The 15,645-nt window shown below is 43.2% G+C and overlaps 2 protein-coding genes across 7 annotated transcripts in view; one reads left to right on the forward strand and one right to left on the reverse strand.

The window, feature by feature from the left end:
* LOC108590293 (uncharacterized) overlaps nucleotides 1-5,863 on the reverse strand; it is a 249,681-nt gene extending 243,818 nt beyond the window's left edge. For 3 of the 5 annotated variants that reach the window (XR_013533986.1, XR_013533981.1, XM_078368716.1), the window contains exons 1-2: nucleotides 4,118-4,596; nucleotides 1,016-1,111 (exon numbers count right to left, since the gene is read on the reverse strand). The gene's annotated coding sequence lies outside the window, so the exon portion shown is untranslated. Of the gene's footprint in view, nucleotides 1-1,015; nucleotides 1,112-4,117 lie in introns of all 5 variants that reach the window. The other 2 variants (XR_013533974.1, XR_013533966.1) reach the window with 1 other exon arrangement.
* The window catches only part of UHRF2 (ubiquitin like with PHD and ring finger domains 2), a 104,385-nt gene continuing 93,745 nt past the window's right edge, over nucleotides 5,006-15,645 (forward strand). For both annotated transcript variants that reach the window (XM_002742920.6, XM_008996717.4), the window contains exons 1-2: nucleotides 5,006-5,495; nucleotides 12,468-12,698. In XM_002742920.6, the coding sequence (XP_002742966.1) occupies nucleotides 5,343-5,495; nucleotides 12,468-12,698 (384 nt within the window). In that variant the 5' untranslated portion in view covers nucleotides 5,006-5,342. The remainder of the gene's footprint in view (nucleotides 5,496-12,467; nucleotides 12,699-15,645) is intronic.

A 15,645-nucleotide genomic window follows, 5' to 3' on the forward strand; every position in this document is an offset into this window, starting at 1 on the left:
TTAAAACAGAGTGAACTTTTTTTTTTTTTTTGAGACAGAGTCTGGCTCTGTTGCTGAGGCTGGAGTGCATGGCGTGATCTCAGCTCACTTCAACCTCCACCTGCTGGGTTCAAGCCATTCTCCTGCCTCAGCCTCCCAGGTAGCCGAGATTACAGGTGTGCGCCACCATACCCAGCTAATTTTTGTATTTTTGGTAGAGACAGGGTTTCACCATGTTGGCCAGGCTGGTCTCGAACTCCTATCCTCAGATGCTCCCCCTACTTTGGCCTCCCAAAGTGCTGACATTACAGGTGTGAACCACCACACCTGGCCTAGAGTGAACTTTCCTATCATGCAGGCACAGGTACACTGGGGCCCCTCTGATTAGTGACTGTGTTGCTATGAATGTTCTGGCTTATTTATTTACTTATTTGAAATCTAGCACCTTTCAAAGTTCAGTTTTATTATGTGGCACTTAGCACTTAGCACAGGTGACTCCTTGCTGGTTTGGTCTGGTCTGCTGGGGGTTAGTACAGGATTAGTCTAATAAATTTTGTTGTTTTGTTTTTGAGACGAAGTCTCACTCTGTTCCCCAGGCTGGAGTGCAGTAACACGATCTCATCTCACTGCAACCTCTGCCTCCCGGGTTCAAGGGACTCGCCTGCCTTAGCCTTCAGAGTAGCTGGGATTACAGGCACATGCCACCATGCCTGGCTAATTTTTGTATTTTTAGTGAAGACAGGGTTTCATCATGTTGGCCAGGCCACTTGAACTCCTGACCTCAAGTGGTCCTCCCTCCTCAGCCTCCCAAAATGCTGGGATTACAGGTGTGAACCACCGGCACCAGACCCTCATAAATTTTGTTAAATACTCTTGTCAGTGGAAGAAATAACTAATTGATTCAAAGACACCCAGAAGGTTTCAGCAATGGGAAGGACAAACTGCAGAAGACATGCAAATTGCAGAGGAAGGCATAAGATTGAAAATGGGAATACATTACAAGTTTTTAGTGAGAATCCCAGGCCCCACTCCTAACCTGAGCTATCAGGTTGTCCGAAGAACCAGGACTCTTGGACTCTAGGACTGCAAAGAACTCTTGGACTCCAGGGCTGCAAACAGGTAGAGAGTGGCCCTGGAGGAGACAAAGAGACATCCACATAAAAGGGCAGATGAAAAGGTATTAATCATAGCTTCAGAAGATAGTGTGTAATTCATTTTTTAAAAAATAAATTACTGCCTTTGGGACAGTAGTTGAGAAACAAGACATTCTGAAGTATAAGATTTGGGAATTTGTTCTACAATCAATTTTTTTCTGTTTGGCCTCTTGACTTGAATAAATATTGGATCATGACTGATGGTATAAACTTCAGTATTTGCTTTTCATCCATGTAAATAATTTCTCTTTATTTTTCCCTGTTCATATCCAAATGGTTTTAGCAACACACTTGGTAGTAAGGCGTGATGTGCCAAAACTGTCTTGGCCAGGCACAGTGGCTCATTCCTGTGATCCCAACACTTTGGGAGGCTGAGCCAGGTGGATCCTTGGAGGCCAGGAGTTCGAGACCAGCCCGGCCAACATGGTGAAACCCCTGTCTCTACTAAAAATACAAAAATTAGCCTGGTGTGGTGGTGTATGCCTGTAATACAGTTACTTGGGAAGGCTGAGGCACAAGAATCACTTGAACCTGGGAGGCAGAGGTTGCAGTGAGCCAAGACTGTACCACTGCACTCCAGCCTGGGCAACAGTGAGATTCCATCGCAAAAAGTAAAAACAAAAACAAAGACAAAAAACAAAAAAACTGTCTAATATTGTGGTTTTTGTCAGAGAACTGGCTTTTTTCACAACTGGGCAGATGCCTAGGCACACAACAACAGCAGAGAGAAAACAGTACACAGCACTATATGGAGAAGCACAGGGAGGGTGTATTTTGTTACATATAGAAACATTACTTGCAATTTTTTGTATATACCTTAAGTTGCCTAATGCACACATAAATTTATGTTTCCAGATGTAATTCATTTGTCTGTGGGACAAATATGTCCTTTTTGAGTCTTACATGGATCTATACACAAATCCTATGCAATCTCAGTAGGTGCCTAATTTTGACAGTAGTCTTCTCCCACCCGCTACCCCACCAGAGTTCTCCATTAAAGCCCCAACACATTAAGAAAGATAAATCTCATGAGTGTGCACAGGAGGTCTTAACAAGTCCCTCTTTAAGAACGTTCCTATTTCTCTTTAATACTTCAAACTTCTATTTCCAGTGGTCACTTAGACATCTCCAGCTAGACAGATGCTATATTTTGGATGCATTTCAAATGCAACACAGCTCATTTGGAACTCATTGCATTTTCCCAACTTGCCTCCTCTTCAAGCTCATAGCATCACCATCTGCCCAAGCCATCAATTTAAATCTCCTACACTAGAGACTTGGGACCTATTCTCAATGTTCCATTTTCCTCATCCTTCATATTCACAATCCTACAAGTTTTATAGGCTTAATTTTCTGGAATACATCTTCTCCTCTCCTACTTACCACAACTAATTTCAATAAAGCTCACACAATTGCCTCTTCCCTAAACTTTCTGCCAGTAAGTTCTTGTCATCTCACTCTCCCTTACTTTTTTTCTTTTGCTATTATTCCAAATCCATATTAATAGAACCATCTACTCCTTAAAAATGTTAGTTTTTCCCTGGGGCCCACAAAAATCATCTGCTTTGAATGTTAATTTTCACACACTGCCCTACTCTATTTAGTCAATCATTCTCTACTTTTTGTGTTTGTTTAAGCACTCTTTCCTCTTTGGGCATACTCCGTTTATCTAAATCGGCATAACAACGGCACTAAAATAATTTATTGTGTACTATTAAGGGACAGTATGCAAAGCCCTTTACATTCATTAGGTATTTCAAGCACCATTTTACACTGAGGAAATTGAGGAAGTAATTTGTACAAGATCACATTTTAAGCAAGCAGTAAAACTGGGATTACAATTCCGGTCTATCTCAATCCACGAACTGAACATTTAAATGCTGCCTGCTACTACCATGTATCACATAACTCGTGTCAAGTTGTACAGCTACCTTTAAGCTTCCAGATCATTCTCCTTCCCCTTCTCTCAACTCTAATCATGGTTTGTGCCAACATCAGAGTGTTTAATACTAAATTATTCTTTAATGTTTTATTTTTGTTAAATCTTATCTCAACTAGATTGTATTTTTTTTGTGTGTGGGAAGGAACTAAAAAAAAATCCTAAGGTAACTCCACAAGGCCATAGCATAATTTTATAATAGTAAATAGCTTTGCCTTATTGGGGTAGGTAATAAGTGTGCTTTAGGCAAATTTAGTTGGTGCAAAAGTAACTGAGGTGTTTACCGTTGAAAGTAATGACAAACCGCAATTACTTTTGCACCAACCTAAATATCTGATTTACATAAGTAATAATTACTCAGTATTTGCTTCAATTATAATCGGAGCATGCAAGTGAATTATATTTAGAGTTTCTAGGTGACTGAAATATTCACAAGGGCAGAAACCCAAAATACGTATGTGCAGTTCATTTTTTCTGTCTTTCCTGTGTTGGGCCATTTTTTTCCGTTTTTTTTTTTTTTTTTTTGGTCGGGGGCCGGAGTCTCACTCTTATCGCCCAGACTGGAGTGCAGTGGCATGATCTCCGCTCACTGCAGCCTCCGCCTCCCTGAGGCGATTCTCCTGCCTCAGCCTCCAAAGTAGCTGGAACTACAGGCACCCGCCATCATGCCCGGCGATAGTTTTTTTGTATTTTCAGTAGAGACGGGATTTCATCATGTTGGCCAGGCTGGTCTGGATCTCCCGACCTCAAGTGATGCGCCTGCCTCGGCCTCTCAAAGCGGGGATTACAGGCCTTAGCCACTGCGCCCGGCCTTTCTCTTCTTTTGAATGATATATTACTAGCCTTGTCTGTGCTTGTAATTATTTTAGCTGTTCGTTAGTTTATTACAAAAATGATACTCTACTTTTATGGGAATAAATAGCACCAATCTGAATATTCACGTTACCAATTTTGGCAAATACGAAGTCAAAGTTGTCTTGTTTTGTTTCCTTTTACATGCTCTATCTCTTCTGGAGAGGAAATATTTTAAAATAAACCCACTCACCCCCACACCCTCGACTCAGCTGTAGCAGGGAAGGATTAAGTGCGGCCGAAAAAACCCTGTTAGGTAGCGCCGCCTTAGGCCCACTTCTGAGAATTTAATCCTAGTAGGGTCTTTGGAGTTCTTCGCAGGCGTGTAGCTCTGCATTACTTAAAACTGTTTTCTGCACACCCGCAATCCCTTAGGCCAAAGGCCCCTCTAACGCGGAAGGTCTTCAAAGGAAATGTCCTGAGCTAGAGAGTGGCCCTTCCCGCAGCTGCCTCGGCTTCTCCAAGGCCCAAGGGCCGGCTGGGAGCGCGGCGGGACTGAGAGGGCAATCCCAGAGGGACCCACACTGCCAGCGGCTGCCGCCTCCGCCAGGCGACGGGAAATCCTCGGAAGCGGGTTTCCGCGAAAAAGGAGCATTGCGGCCAGGCGGGAAACGTGTTCGCGAAGCAGGGCAGGAGGGCCCCCGCGGCCTTTCCGGGGCGACCGGACCCGCCAGCCCGCGTGTCGGGAGCGTTCCAGTTGAGCGCGGTAGAGCGTGCACATTTCCTTCCGTTCTTTCTCAGAAGTTTAGGCCGCACCCGCCTGCACCCCCTTTCCAGGATCACACAAGTGCACGTCAGGGTTTCTTATTTTTGGTGTGTTTTTGAGGCAAAGAACCATATCCGCTAGGCCTGAGGAGTCACCCGCCCCCTCAGCCCTGAAACCAGGCCTCAAAACGGCAACCCGTGTGGGTAGCCGCGCAACTGTCCAAAGGCGCGCCCAGGTGCAGGCAGCTGGGCAAATAACGGCTTTTGGTAGCCCCGCCCCTCCGACCCGCCCTCTCCGCGCCAGCCCTGTCCCTTGGGTCTGTAACCGTCTCCCTGGCCGCTTCCTCTTTAAGGCGGAGCCCGGCGTGGATCTCGCGAGATCCGGCTTGGCGCCGTGACCTCCATGTGGGAGCTCCAGCTCTATAAGTAAACACTCTGCGCGGCGTAGACATGGCCTCTCTCTATTTTTGAGGCGGTGGCTGCAGCAGCTTCTCAGAGTGGTTCCGGTCGTCTCTCTTTAGCTCGGCAGGTCGGGCGTGCGGGTGAGAGTTTCCGCCGCTTCTCCGGCCGGGCGTCCGGTCGGTCCAGTGCGCGCGCTCGCCCGCCTGCCGCGGAGGGCCTGAGCCGCAGGGGAAGCGGCGCGGGCCGGGCGGGGCGCGCTGCCCCGAGCGCAGGGGGAGACAAAGAGGATCCGCTCCTCTCCCGGCGCCAAGATGTGGATCCAGGTTCGCACCATCGATGGCTCCAAGACGTGCACTATTGAGGACGTGTCTCGCAAAGCCACGATTGAGGAGCTGCGCGAGCGGGTGTGGGCGCTGTTCGACGTGCGGCCCGAGTGCCAGCGCCTCTTCTACCGGGGCAAGCAGGTGAGATGCGCCCGCCGCGCCCCTAGGGAAGCCGGGGACCGGAGCAGCTGGGCTTCTCTGGACCTGCAGGTCCGAGGGCTCGGTGCGCCGCGCGCGCGGGGCTCACCTGACTGCGCTGCGGCTGGACAGTCCCCGCGAGGCACAGGGTACGGGGCCCTGTCCCGCTGGGTGTCGGGGAGTGGGTCCCTGCCAGCCCCAATTGCAAGTGCGCTCCGCGGGGTCGAAAGTGAGGGCGTCTGGAGCGCAAATCTCTTGCGGTTTGTTTTTGGTAGGACAGCGACCGTAGGCACTGGTCGCCCGGGTCCCTCGCTTCCCGCGCTCGGCGGGGCCTGAGAGGGCAGCCGGTTCTGGCGGCCATGCCATCGCGCGGGAGACTGGGAGAGCTGGCTGGCCCCTCCGGCTCCTGGCGGTGCTGACCCGGCTGAGCGTTCGCCTCGCTACCGTGCCTCTTCCGTGTCTTCGGCTTTCAAATAGGGGAAACTCAGGAATTGACCTCTCAAGAAAAAGAACCCTAGCTCTGCTTCCTGACTGTGGAAGAATTCGCGCACACTGAAAGGGTTTTCAGAACTTCTCGTCCCTCTCCCTCTCCTCCCCTCCTAGGTTTGGAATGTCTCGAGGGAGGTTAGCGACCTGGGCTCGAAGAAGCGGTCGGTGTAACCGGGGACCGGGTTCACGATTGCCCAATGTAGGCCAGAGTTTTTATTCCCAGAGTGAAAAGGAGTACAAGACTGTTTTGCTCTTATAACTTCTCGCCTTCTAATCCTCATCTCTTTCACGCTTTTAGTACAGCACTGCAGCATAGCCAGCGGTGCATACTTGAAGACTGTTTTTGGCCATCTCTGGTATTTTCATCGTATGGCCATGATCTGGCCGGTCTGATTTTTTTTTTTTTTTCCCTATTCCACAAGTCTCTCATAGTCTGTACCTAGACATTGAGACCCATCATATTTTTCTTTGTCTTCATGTTTTTAATACACAAAAAAGTTGGCATCCTGAGTTGATAAACCACAGTTTGGCTCCATTCCTGTCGTTTAAAATAAATGTAGCTCTTTGATTCAATAGAAATAGCCTACAGTTGCAAACTATTTAAAAGGAATATTTTCCTTCCCTTCACAGGCTTAGTCTTCAAAGACTGTCCAGGAATTTCACAGTAACAAATTGCACTTGGGGAAACAGAGCTTCTCTTCCCCCTTCTTTAAAATCATGTTAACAGCACTTTGGATTGGTGTTTGCAGCCAGTTTTATACTGACTCCTTAGTGTTTGACTTGTAAAAACAGATATTTAGTTGTAAGCCTTGCTTTTGAAATAGTTGTACACTACATAGGTTTGTTTTGCTGTGACTCACGTGGCTGATACCTTTTCCTTTTGATCATAAGTGAAAAAGCATATAATCAAGTCTTCTATATTTTGTTGTTTAGCTAAGGACAAACAGTACCTGAATTCCTAGGGCACTGGTGATTTCAGCATCAGATAGAAATGAAGGATGTTCCTGGGCAATACCCCTAAAATCTTTTTTTATCAAATATTTTAAAATAATTATCTAATACGAGATTGGGTTAAATTCAAGGAAACAAAGTAGACTTTGAGTAAACCAGGAAGCTCATTCCAGATTCCAGGGAAAACTGAGGATAACAACCTTACACTTCCTCCTCATAGTCGATAATTCACTACTTTTCTTCAGCCCAGTGATAAACCAGTAGGGATGAGAAATAAACCATTCATGCCAGCCATTAACTTGGAGACAGAAAAGAAAGGTCATTTGTACCAGCTGTGTTCACTTCCTTATGAGCTGACCAGTAACTATGGCAATGAGTGTTATCTTTATTGGTCTTTGGAGCTCCACAGATGAGGTAGCCTGCCTGTAGTAGGCAGCTACTACTAGATTTGTATCACAGTCCCCATCCTGTAAAATACCATGTCCTCACTGGTATTTTAAAATACCGTGTCCTCATTGGAAAAAGGTACCCCTTCTTCAAGATGCTTTACTGCCACGTAGTGAAAAATGTCGAAAATTGTACACACGACATTTATTTTTGTTTGAGTAGTACCCCCCCATGCCCCATTCGTAAATTAGGTTGCTGCTTTTAATCTTTGGTATACATCAGAATCGCTTGTGGATATTTATTATAGATGGTCAGCTCACCCCAGAACTGCAAGTAGTTGAATTGACAACCACTTGCTGTTTAGAAAATGAATGTTGAAAGATAGTCTCTCACTATTCAAAGTATGGTCTCTGGATTCTCAGGATCAGCAGCATTAGCTTTACCTAGAATCTCACGCCAGACCTACTGAAGTTGACCTACTGAAGCAGAATCTGTAGTTTAACAACGTTCCCAGGTGATCTGTATGTAAATGAAATTGAAGAAGCGGTGTTAATTGAATTGACTCCACCTTTTTTTTTGAGACGGAGTCTTGCTGTCTCCAGGCTGGAGTGCAGTGGCCCCATCTTGGCTCACTGTATCCTCCTCCCTGGTTCAAGCAATTATTACCCTGCCTCAGCCTCTGGAGTAGCTGGGACTACAGGTGGGCGCCACCATGCCCTGCTAAGTTTTTGTATTTTGGTAGAGACGGAGTTTTCCCATGTTGGGCAGGATGGTATCTCCTGACCTGTGATCCGCTCACCTCCACCTCTAAAAGTGCTGGGATTACAGGTGTGAGCCACCTTGCCCAGCCTTGACTCCACTCTTGAGAGTCAAAATAGAGACCTCCAATTCAGGGTTGTATGTAAGTTCTGGTTAGAATAGGGTAACATGCTGTGAACATTCTTATCTGGGAAGTTGAGTTTGAGGCACGCTGAGGATTGGGTCTTTTTGAGGAAGAGTTATTATGTTGGTGGATCTCTAAATCTTTTGAGAATCCGGAGTTTTTCCTGTTTTAAAGGATTCCCCCTCCTCTCCTGTCATTCTTTCACTCCTTACCACTCTAGAGATGACCTTAAAATAGATTACAATGGGGCCAGGCGTGGTGGCTCAAGCCTGTAATCCCAGCACTTTGGGAGGCCAGGCGGGTGGATCACGAGGTCAAGAGACCGAGACCATCCTGGCCAACATGGTGAAACCCCGTCTCTACTAAAAATACAAAAGAATTAGCTGGGCATGGTGGCGCGTGCCTGTAATCCCAGCTCCTCGGGAGGCTGAGGCAGGAGAATTGCCTGAACCCAGGAGGCGGAGGTTGCAGGCTGAGATCGCGCCATTGCACTCCAGCCTGGGTAACAAGAGCGAAACTCCGTCTAAAAAAAAAAGATTACAATGTGGGGCATGAACCATAGTGGGAAAAGAAGTTGCCCCTCCTCCTTGGTTTTCACACAATATAAAAGTACTTGCTATTTAAAGGAATATCTATGTATATGTTACACATGATGTGTATACAACATATATATAATATGTGATAAATATATGAATGTTGTTATGCCCTTCACTGGCATCCCTAGTCAGTAGTTGCTTGGGAATGACTTCCCCACTTCCCTCTCATCCACTTCCACTTGGGGTGTACTTTCTAGTATTCCCTTGCATCATTGTTGCAGTTCTTGTTACCTGGAATTTCTTTTTTCCACCCAGTAAAAATTCAGACCCGGTCTGACAAAAAAATGCTTAACCAGTTATTCTTGATTTTTTAGTATTGTAAATCCTGCATCTCCATCTTTGGGTATAGCAGCTCTCAAACATTTAGTTCTGAAACATTGATGGACCTAAGTTACATGCTTCTGACACATAGATGTTTGTAATATCTAAATGACCCCTTCCTTTCTTCTCTACTTGGAGCGTAATTTGAGTGTCAGAGATTACTCTCAATCTTCACTTCAATTAAATATGGAAGAACTTCAGTACTTTTCAAGTAAAACATCTCAACACTTCACTGCTCTTCATAATATGTGAAGCTTTGTGGAATAAAGCTGTGTGGAACGTGTTAATGTAATAGGTAACAATCACTATTGTAGGAAGACTGGAGGGGAGTACCCATGAAATAGGGAAGGAGTGGAACTGAGTTTAAAAAGCCTGTCATAGCAAGCATGAGGTAAGGTGATTATATTTTACTGTGGATATAACTTAATATAGGGCCTCATGCCTTCCTTGAAATGCTTAGACATTTGCTTAGACATATGCTGTAACTTATGACATTTTTCCTGTCAAATCAAGTTTTTAAAAGTACCACTTGAAACAGCTTGTATTTACTCTTGACAGTCATTTGGTAGACTCCAACCAGGAGTTGAATGTAGAAATAGCCCCAACATCCCTCTGACTCTGGTTCCTCAAACTTCAGTGGAAAAATGTTCTTTCAATTTCTAATAGTTTTACCACTTTAATTGCTATCTTCATTTTTGGAAATATCCTACCAGTTAATTCGCATGTTTTATATTGTTAGAGTTTATTATCTTGGATCACTTCCTTTTAAAAATAGTCATAATGTCTGTCAGTTGTATCTTATGTTTCTTCATCACCTCCGGAATTAGGTAGTTTGTTTGGGTTTTTTTGTGGGGGCTGTTAGAGAATGTTAAAATGATGATGTGAATGCAGTGTTTGCTCCTTGAGTTTTTTGGGTTTTTTTGCCTCTACCACAGGAGTTTAAGACTAGAGGATGTTCTTTTTTTGTTTTTGTTTTTAATCAAGAAAGCAATATTCACATCCCTACCCTTATTAGGGTTTACTTGCTTACTGACTTGGGATACGACTTAGGCTTATTTAGAGTAAGCATGCTAATTGGTGAGGCGGTTTATAAGTTAATTCCCTGACTAAGAAATTTGTGAAATTCTTGATACCTTGTTCTATTTGACAAACGTGAATACTTGCAGTGTTTGATATAGTGCTTGTTGGGTTCTTGGACCGCCTGAATTCAAATACCTGATCTAGTAGATTAAAAGTTTAAAAAAAATTCAGGACATACTTTTATTTCCTTTTGGTTGACTTCTCAAATATGGTCTTATTATGTTAGAGTTGTGGGTGTTGAAAAGTAACCGATCCTGGCATTAGATCTTTTGTATTTTTGGGTTTCATGTGAAATCCCATTTGCACTAAAAATACAAAAAATTAGCTGGGCATGGCAGAATGGGCCTGTAGTCCCAGCTACTTGGGAGGCTGAAGCAGGAGAATCACTTGAACCTAGCAGGTAGAGGTTGCAGTGAGCCAAGATCACGCCACTGCACTCCAGCTTGGGTGACAGCGAGACTTGGTCTAAAAGATGAAAAAAAGAAAAAAGTAATACATACGAAGACTAGAACATGAGCAATTTAAATATTATGTTTCTGGGAAAATGATAGTTCTGGCCTGAAAGGAGTTGAGTTTTCTTTCATTGTATCATAGTGAAATTGCCAACTGAACTTTATATAAAGAAACAAAATGGAGACTTAGGTTCCTAGGGCTTCTATACCAATGTATCAAAACCTAGATGGCTTAAAACAATAGAAATTTACTGTCTCACAGTTCTGCAGGCTAGAATGCAAGGGGTCAGTAGGGCCATCCTCTGATACCTCTGTTGGTGGGATCCTTCTTTACACTTTGCTGGAAATCTTGTTCCTTGGCTTGCGTTAGATACATCACTCCAGTCACATGATTGCCTTTTTCCTTCCTGTTGCTGCTTTCCAAATGTCCCTCCCCCACTTTTTTTTGAGATAGAATTTCACTCTTGTTGCCAAGGCTGGCATGCAGTGGCACAATGGCTCACCGAGACCTCCACCCTCCCGGCTTCAAGCGATTCTCCTGCCTCAGCCTCCTGAGTAGCTAGGATTACAGGTTAGCTGGGATTACAGGTACCCGCTACCACACCTGGCTTATTTTGTATTTTTAGTAGAGATGGGGTTTCTCCATGTTGGTCAGGCTGGTCTTGAACTCCTGACCTCAGGTGATCTGCCTTCCTCGGCCTCCCAAAATACTGGGATTACAGGTGTGAGCCACCATGGCCCACCGACTTAATATCTTTTTTTAAACAGTGAAACACGGCCGGGTGCAGTGACTCACGCCTGTAATCCCAGCACATTGGGAGGCCTAGGCGGGCAGATCAGAAGGTCAAGAGATTGAGACCATCCTAGCTAACACGTTGAAACCCCATCTCTACTGAAGGTACAAACATTAGCTGGACATGGTGGTTGTCTGTAGTCCCAGCTACTCAAGAGGCTAAGGCAGGAGAATTGCTTGAATCTGGGAGGCAGTGATTCTAGCAATTGAATCTGGGAGGTTGCAGTGAGCTGAGATTATGCCACTGCACTCCAGCCTGGGCGACAGAGCGACACTCCATCTCACACACACACACACACAAAAGTGAAACACTGAGCTGATGACTTAATGTCTTTATGAATGTAAGGTTATAAAGCAACTTTGAAAATTCACCTTTCTTGAAGTTGATTCAGGCACTGATTAAAAATAAAACTTGAAAAATGAAACCTAGTTTAGCGTTTTTCTGTGTAGGTCATAAGGTTACAGCAATGATGAGACATTTTGGATTTTATTTATTTTATTTTTGAGACAGGGTCTCTGTGGCCCAGATATGCAGTAGCATGATAACAGCTCACTGTAGCCACAACCTCCTAGTCTGAAGTGATCCTCCCACCCCACCCTCCTTAGTAGATGGGACCACAGGCATGTGCCACCACACCTAAGTTTTTTATTGTGTGTGTTTATTTTTTTTTTTGTAGAGATGAAGTCTTGCTGTGTTACCCAGGCTGATCTGGAACTCCTGGGCTCAGGTGATCCTGCCACCTTGGCTTCCTAAAATGTTGGGATTACAGATGTGAGCCAGGGAGCCCGGCCTATTTTTTGTTTAAATGGCTAGCCGTGTTCTCTAGTTAATATGGAGTAATAAGAATTTATTGGGGTCCAGAGAAGATGCTGACATCAGAGGCCATTAAGTAATTAGAATGGTTTTAAACTCACCGAATTATAGTGGTATGGATTTTAAGTTTGGCTAGGACATTTGAGCAACTGAAATGTAAGAAAATACATTTTAGAGAAACATTTCAGTATTTTTTCTTTTTTTTCTAGTTGGAAAATGGATATACCTTATTTGACTACGATGTTGGACTGAATGATATAATTCAGCTGCTAGTTCGCCCAGACCTTGATCATCTTCCTGGCACATCTACACAGACTGAGGCAAAACCCTGTTCTAATAGTTCACCTAAAGTAAAGAAAGCTCCGAGGGTGGGATCTTCCAGTCAGCCATCTACATCAGCTCGTGTCCGTCTTATTGATCCTGGCTTTGGAATATATAAGGTATGTTGTTTTCTTCAGGCTTACTGTTGTGAGAATACAAATAAATCTCTTTTCTGTTCATGATGTTGTGAACAAGTAAATGTTGATTGCCGTTGGAAAATAAAGATTGGGATGTTAATATTGTAACTTTTTTTTTATTTTGCGACAGAATCTGGCTCTGTCGCCAGGCACCAGTCTGGAGTGTAGTGGTGCGATCTCAGCTCACTGCAACCTCTGCCTCCCGGGATCAGGCAATTCTCCTGCCTCAGCCTCCTGAGTAGCTGGGACCACAGGCAGACGCCACCACCCCCAGCTAATTTTTGTGTTTTTTAGTAGAGACAGAGTTTCACCATGTTGATCAGGATGGTCTCAATCTCTTGACCCCATGATCCACCCACCTCAGCCTGCCAAAGTGCTGGGGTTACAGGTGTGAGCCACTGCACCCAGCCAATATCATAACTTTTAAAAGTAGTCTTTTTGAAATTGCTATGAAATACATAGATGAGTGAAGATATATACGTACAGTTTAAAGATAAATAAAGGAGACACTTGTGTAATTGCACCAAGGTTAAGAAGTAGAATGATTAAAATAACCTTTTTAAAGACTCTGGTGTGTTCCTATCAGAACATTTCTCCTACTGTCTCCTTAAGAGGCAAACTACTTGTTCTGACTTCTTTGCTCAATTTTTTTTTCTTTAGTTTTGTTACTTGTATGTGATTCTCTAGGCTATATGTTTTGTCTATATTTGAATCTATATAATGGAATTCTACTTTTTCTCAACATTGAAAGATTCTCTGCATATAGCTGTGTTTTATTCCTTTTCACTATTATATCATTCCATTTTATTACCATACCATGGTATACTTATCTAATCCATAATTCGTACGACCTGGGCTGTTTATAGTTTCAGCTGTTTTAAACAGTGCTGTTTTTAATCTTCTGTTATCCTGGTGCATATGTTCAAGAACTTCTACCTAGGGAACAGAAGTGCTAGTTGTTCACCCACAGGGTACTGCTGAATTACTATACTTTGTTTCATTGGTCTATTTGTCTATCTCTGTTCTTATACTTTAAGAATACTGTAGCCTTATAGACTTGTAGCCTTATAGACTGTTTTGATCTTCCTCTCTCCTATGTCCCAAATTTCTTTGCTCTTTCAGGGTCTCTTGGTTTTCTTGGCGTTTTAATATTTGCATACAAAAACTGTAGAAATAGCTTGTCAAAGCTGTACAAATAATCTGCTGGGATTCTGTGTGGACTGCATCTATAGATCAGCTTGGAGAATCAACATCTTTACAATGTCGAGTCTTTTAATTCATGAATATTAAAAGACTTGACTTCTCCATTAATTTAGATATTTTCTTTACTTTTTTTTGGAGACAGGGTTTCGCTCTGTAACCCAGGCTGTAGTGCAGTGACATGAACACGGCTCACTGTAGCCTTCACCTGCTGGGGTCAAGTGATCTTCCTGCTTGGCCTCCCAAAGTGCTGGGATTACAGGTGTGAGCTACCGTGCCCAGTTGACTTAGATCTTTGACGTCTTAGTTAGTTCTCTTTATATATTTAATATTTTGCTTTATTTCTGGTCGCTTTGTTTTTGATGAAATTATGTATGGTTGTCTTCTAAAATAGTAATTTGTTTGCTGATACATAGAAATGAAATTGATTTGCCATTTGTAACCAGCAACCTTTTCAAAGTCTAAGAAATAGCATAGAAATAATCAAATGGCAGTTTTGCTTTATCCTTTCCTATCCTTGTAACTTTTTCTTATTTCTTTTTTTTTTTTTTTTTTGAGATGGAGTTTCGCTCTCGTTACCCAGGCTGGAGTGCAATGGCGCAATCTCGGCTCACCACTACCTCCGCCTCCTGGGGTCAGGCAATTCTCCTGCCTCAGCCTCCCAAGTAGCTGGGATTACAGGCGTGCGCCACAACGCCCAGCTAATTTTTTGTATTTTTAGTAGAGACGGGGTTTCACCATGTTGACCTGGATGGTCTCGATCTCTTGACCTCGTGATCCACCTGCCTCGGCCTCCCAAAGTGCTGGGATTACAGGCTTGAGCCACCGCGCCCGGCCTACTTTTTCTTAATTCTTACCAGTTAGGATAAATGGGCGCCTAAACTGTTTTTCAAAGCATTTAAGACAAAAAATTTAAAAATTGGTACATGAAGTAAATTATTCAAGATGATTCAAATGGAGATAATTCTGGATATATGGAAAAATGCCAACAGATCTATACATGTATATAGCAAGATTAAGAAAAGATAGAACAGAACTATGTTGCAAAAAAGGCTTGAGTGGCTGAATTGTTTTACACCTATGAGGAATAGATCATTATAATATTACCTAAATTGAGCCACAACATAAAGAAGGAAAACTACCTATTGCTTTATAAATTGAGTTTCATATTGCTACTAAAACATGATAAGCACATCAACATCACTAACATTGATAGAAAACCTAAGTTCTAGTCAGCAAATATAATTATGGTGACTTATTTAACTTGCTTTTTTAAAAATCACGGTTGCTTATTAAAAACATATTACTTTAAGCAAATATGGTTTGTCAGGATGTGGGGAGAGTTCATTATTAGAAAATGTTTTAGTATAATTCACTGTACTAATAAACCAAAGAAAACAAATTAATTTAAAATGTTTTCTGCATTTAAATACAAACTCAAGTCATTTGTGACTTTTTTTTTTTAAAGGAAACTCCTGGTAAGAGGAACAGATAAAATAGGTTAATATTTCAAACCACATTCTACACCAGTATTCCCTTTAATGACAAGCCAGACAAGGAAGCCAATTAATGCCTCCTTATTTGACATCTATCTGGAAGTACTAGATAATGCAGTTAATCAGGAGAACAAAATAAAATGTAAATAGTAGAGAAGGCAAAGTTACAGTTTATGGATACCTGGGAAAGCTGAGAAAATGTTTCAGAAAGTTATGAGCAATCAACAAAGTGG

Source organism: Callithrix jacchus, chromosome 1, assembly GCF_049354715.1.
Source record: "Callithrix jacchus isolate 240 chromosome 1, calJac240_pri, whole genome shotgun sequence".
Lineage (NCBI taxonomy): Eukaryota > Metazoa > Chordata > Mammalia > Primates > Cebidae > Callithrix > Callithrix jacchus.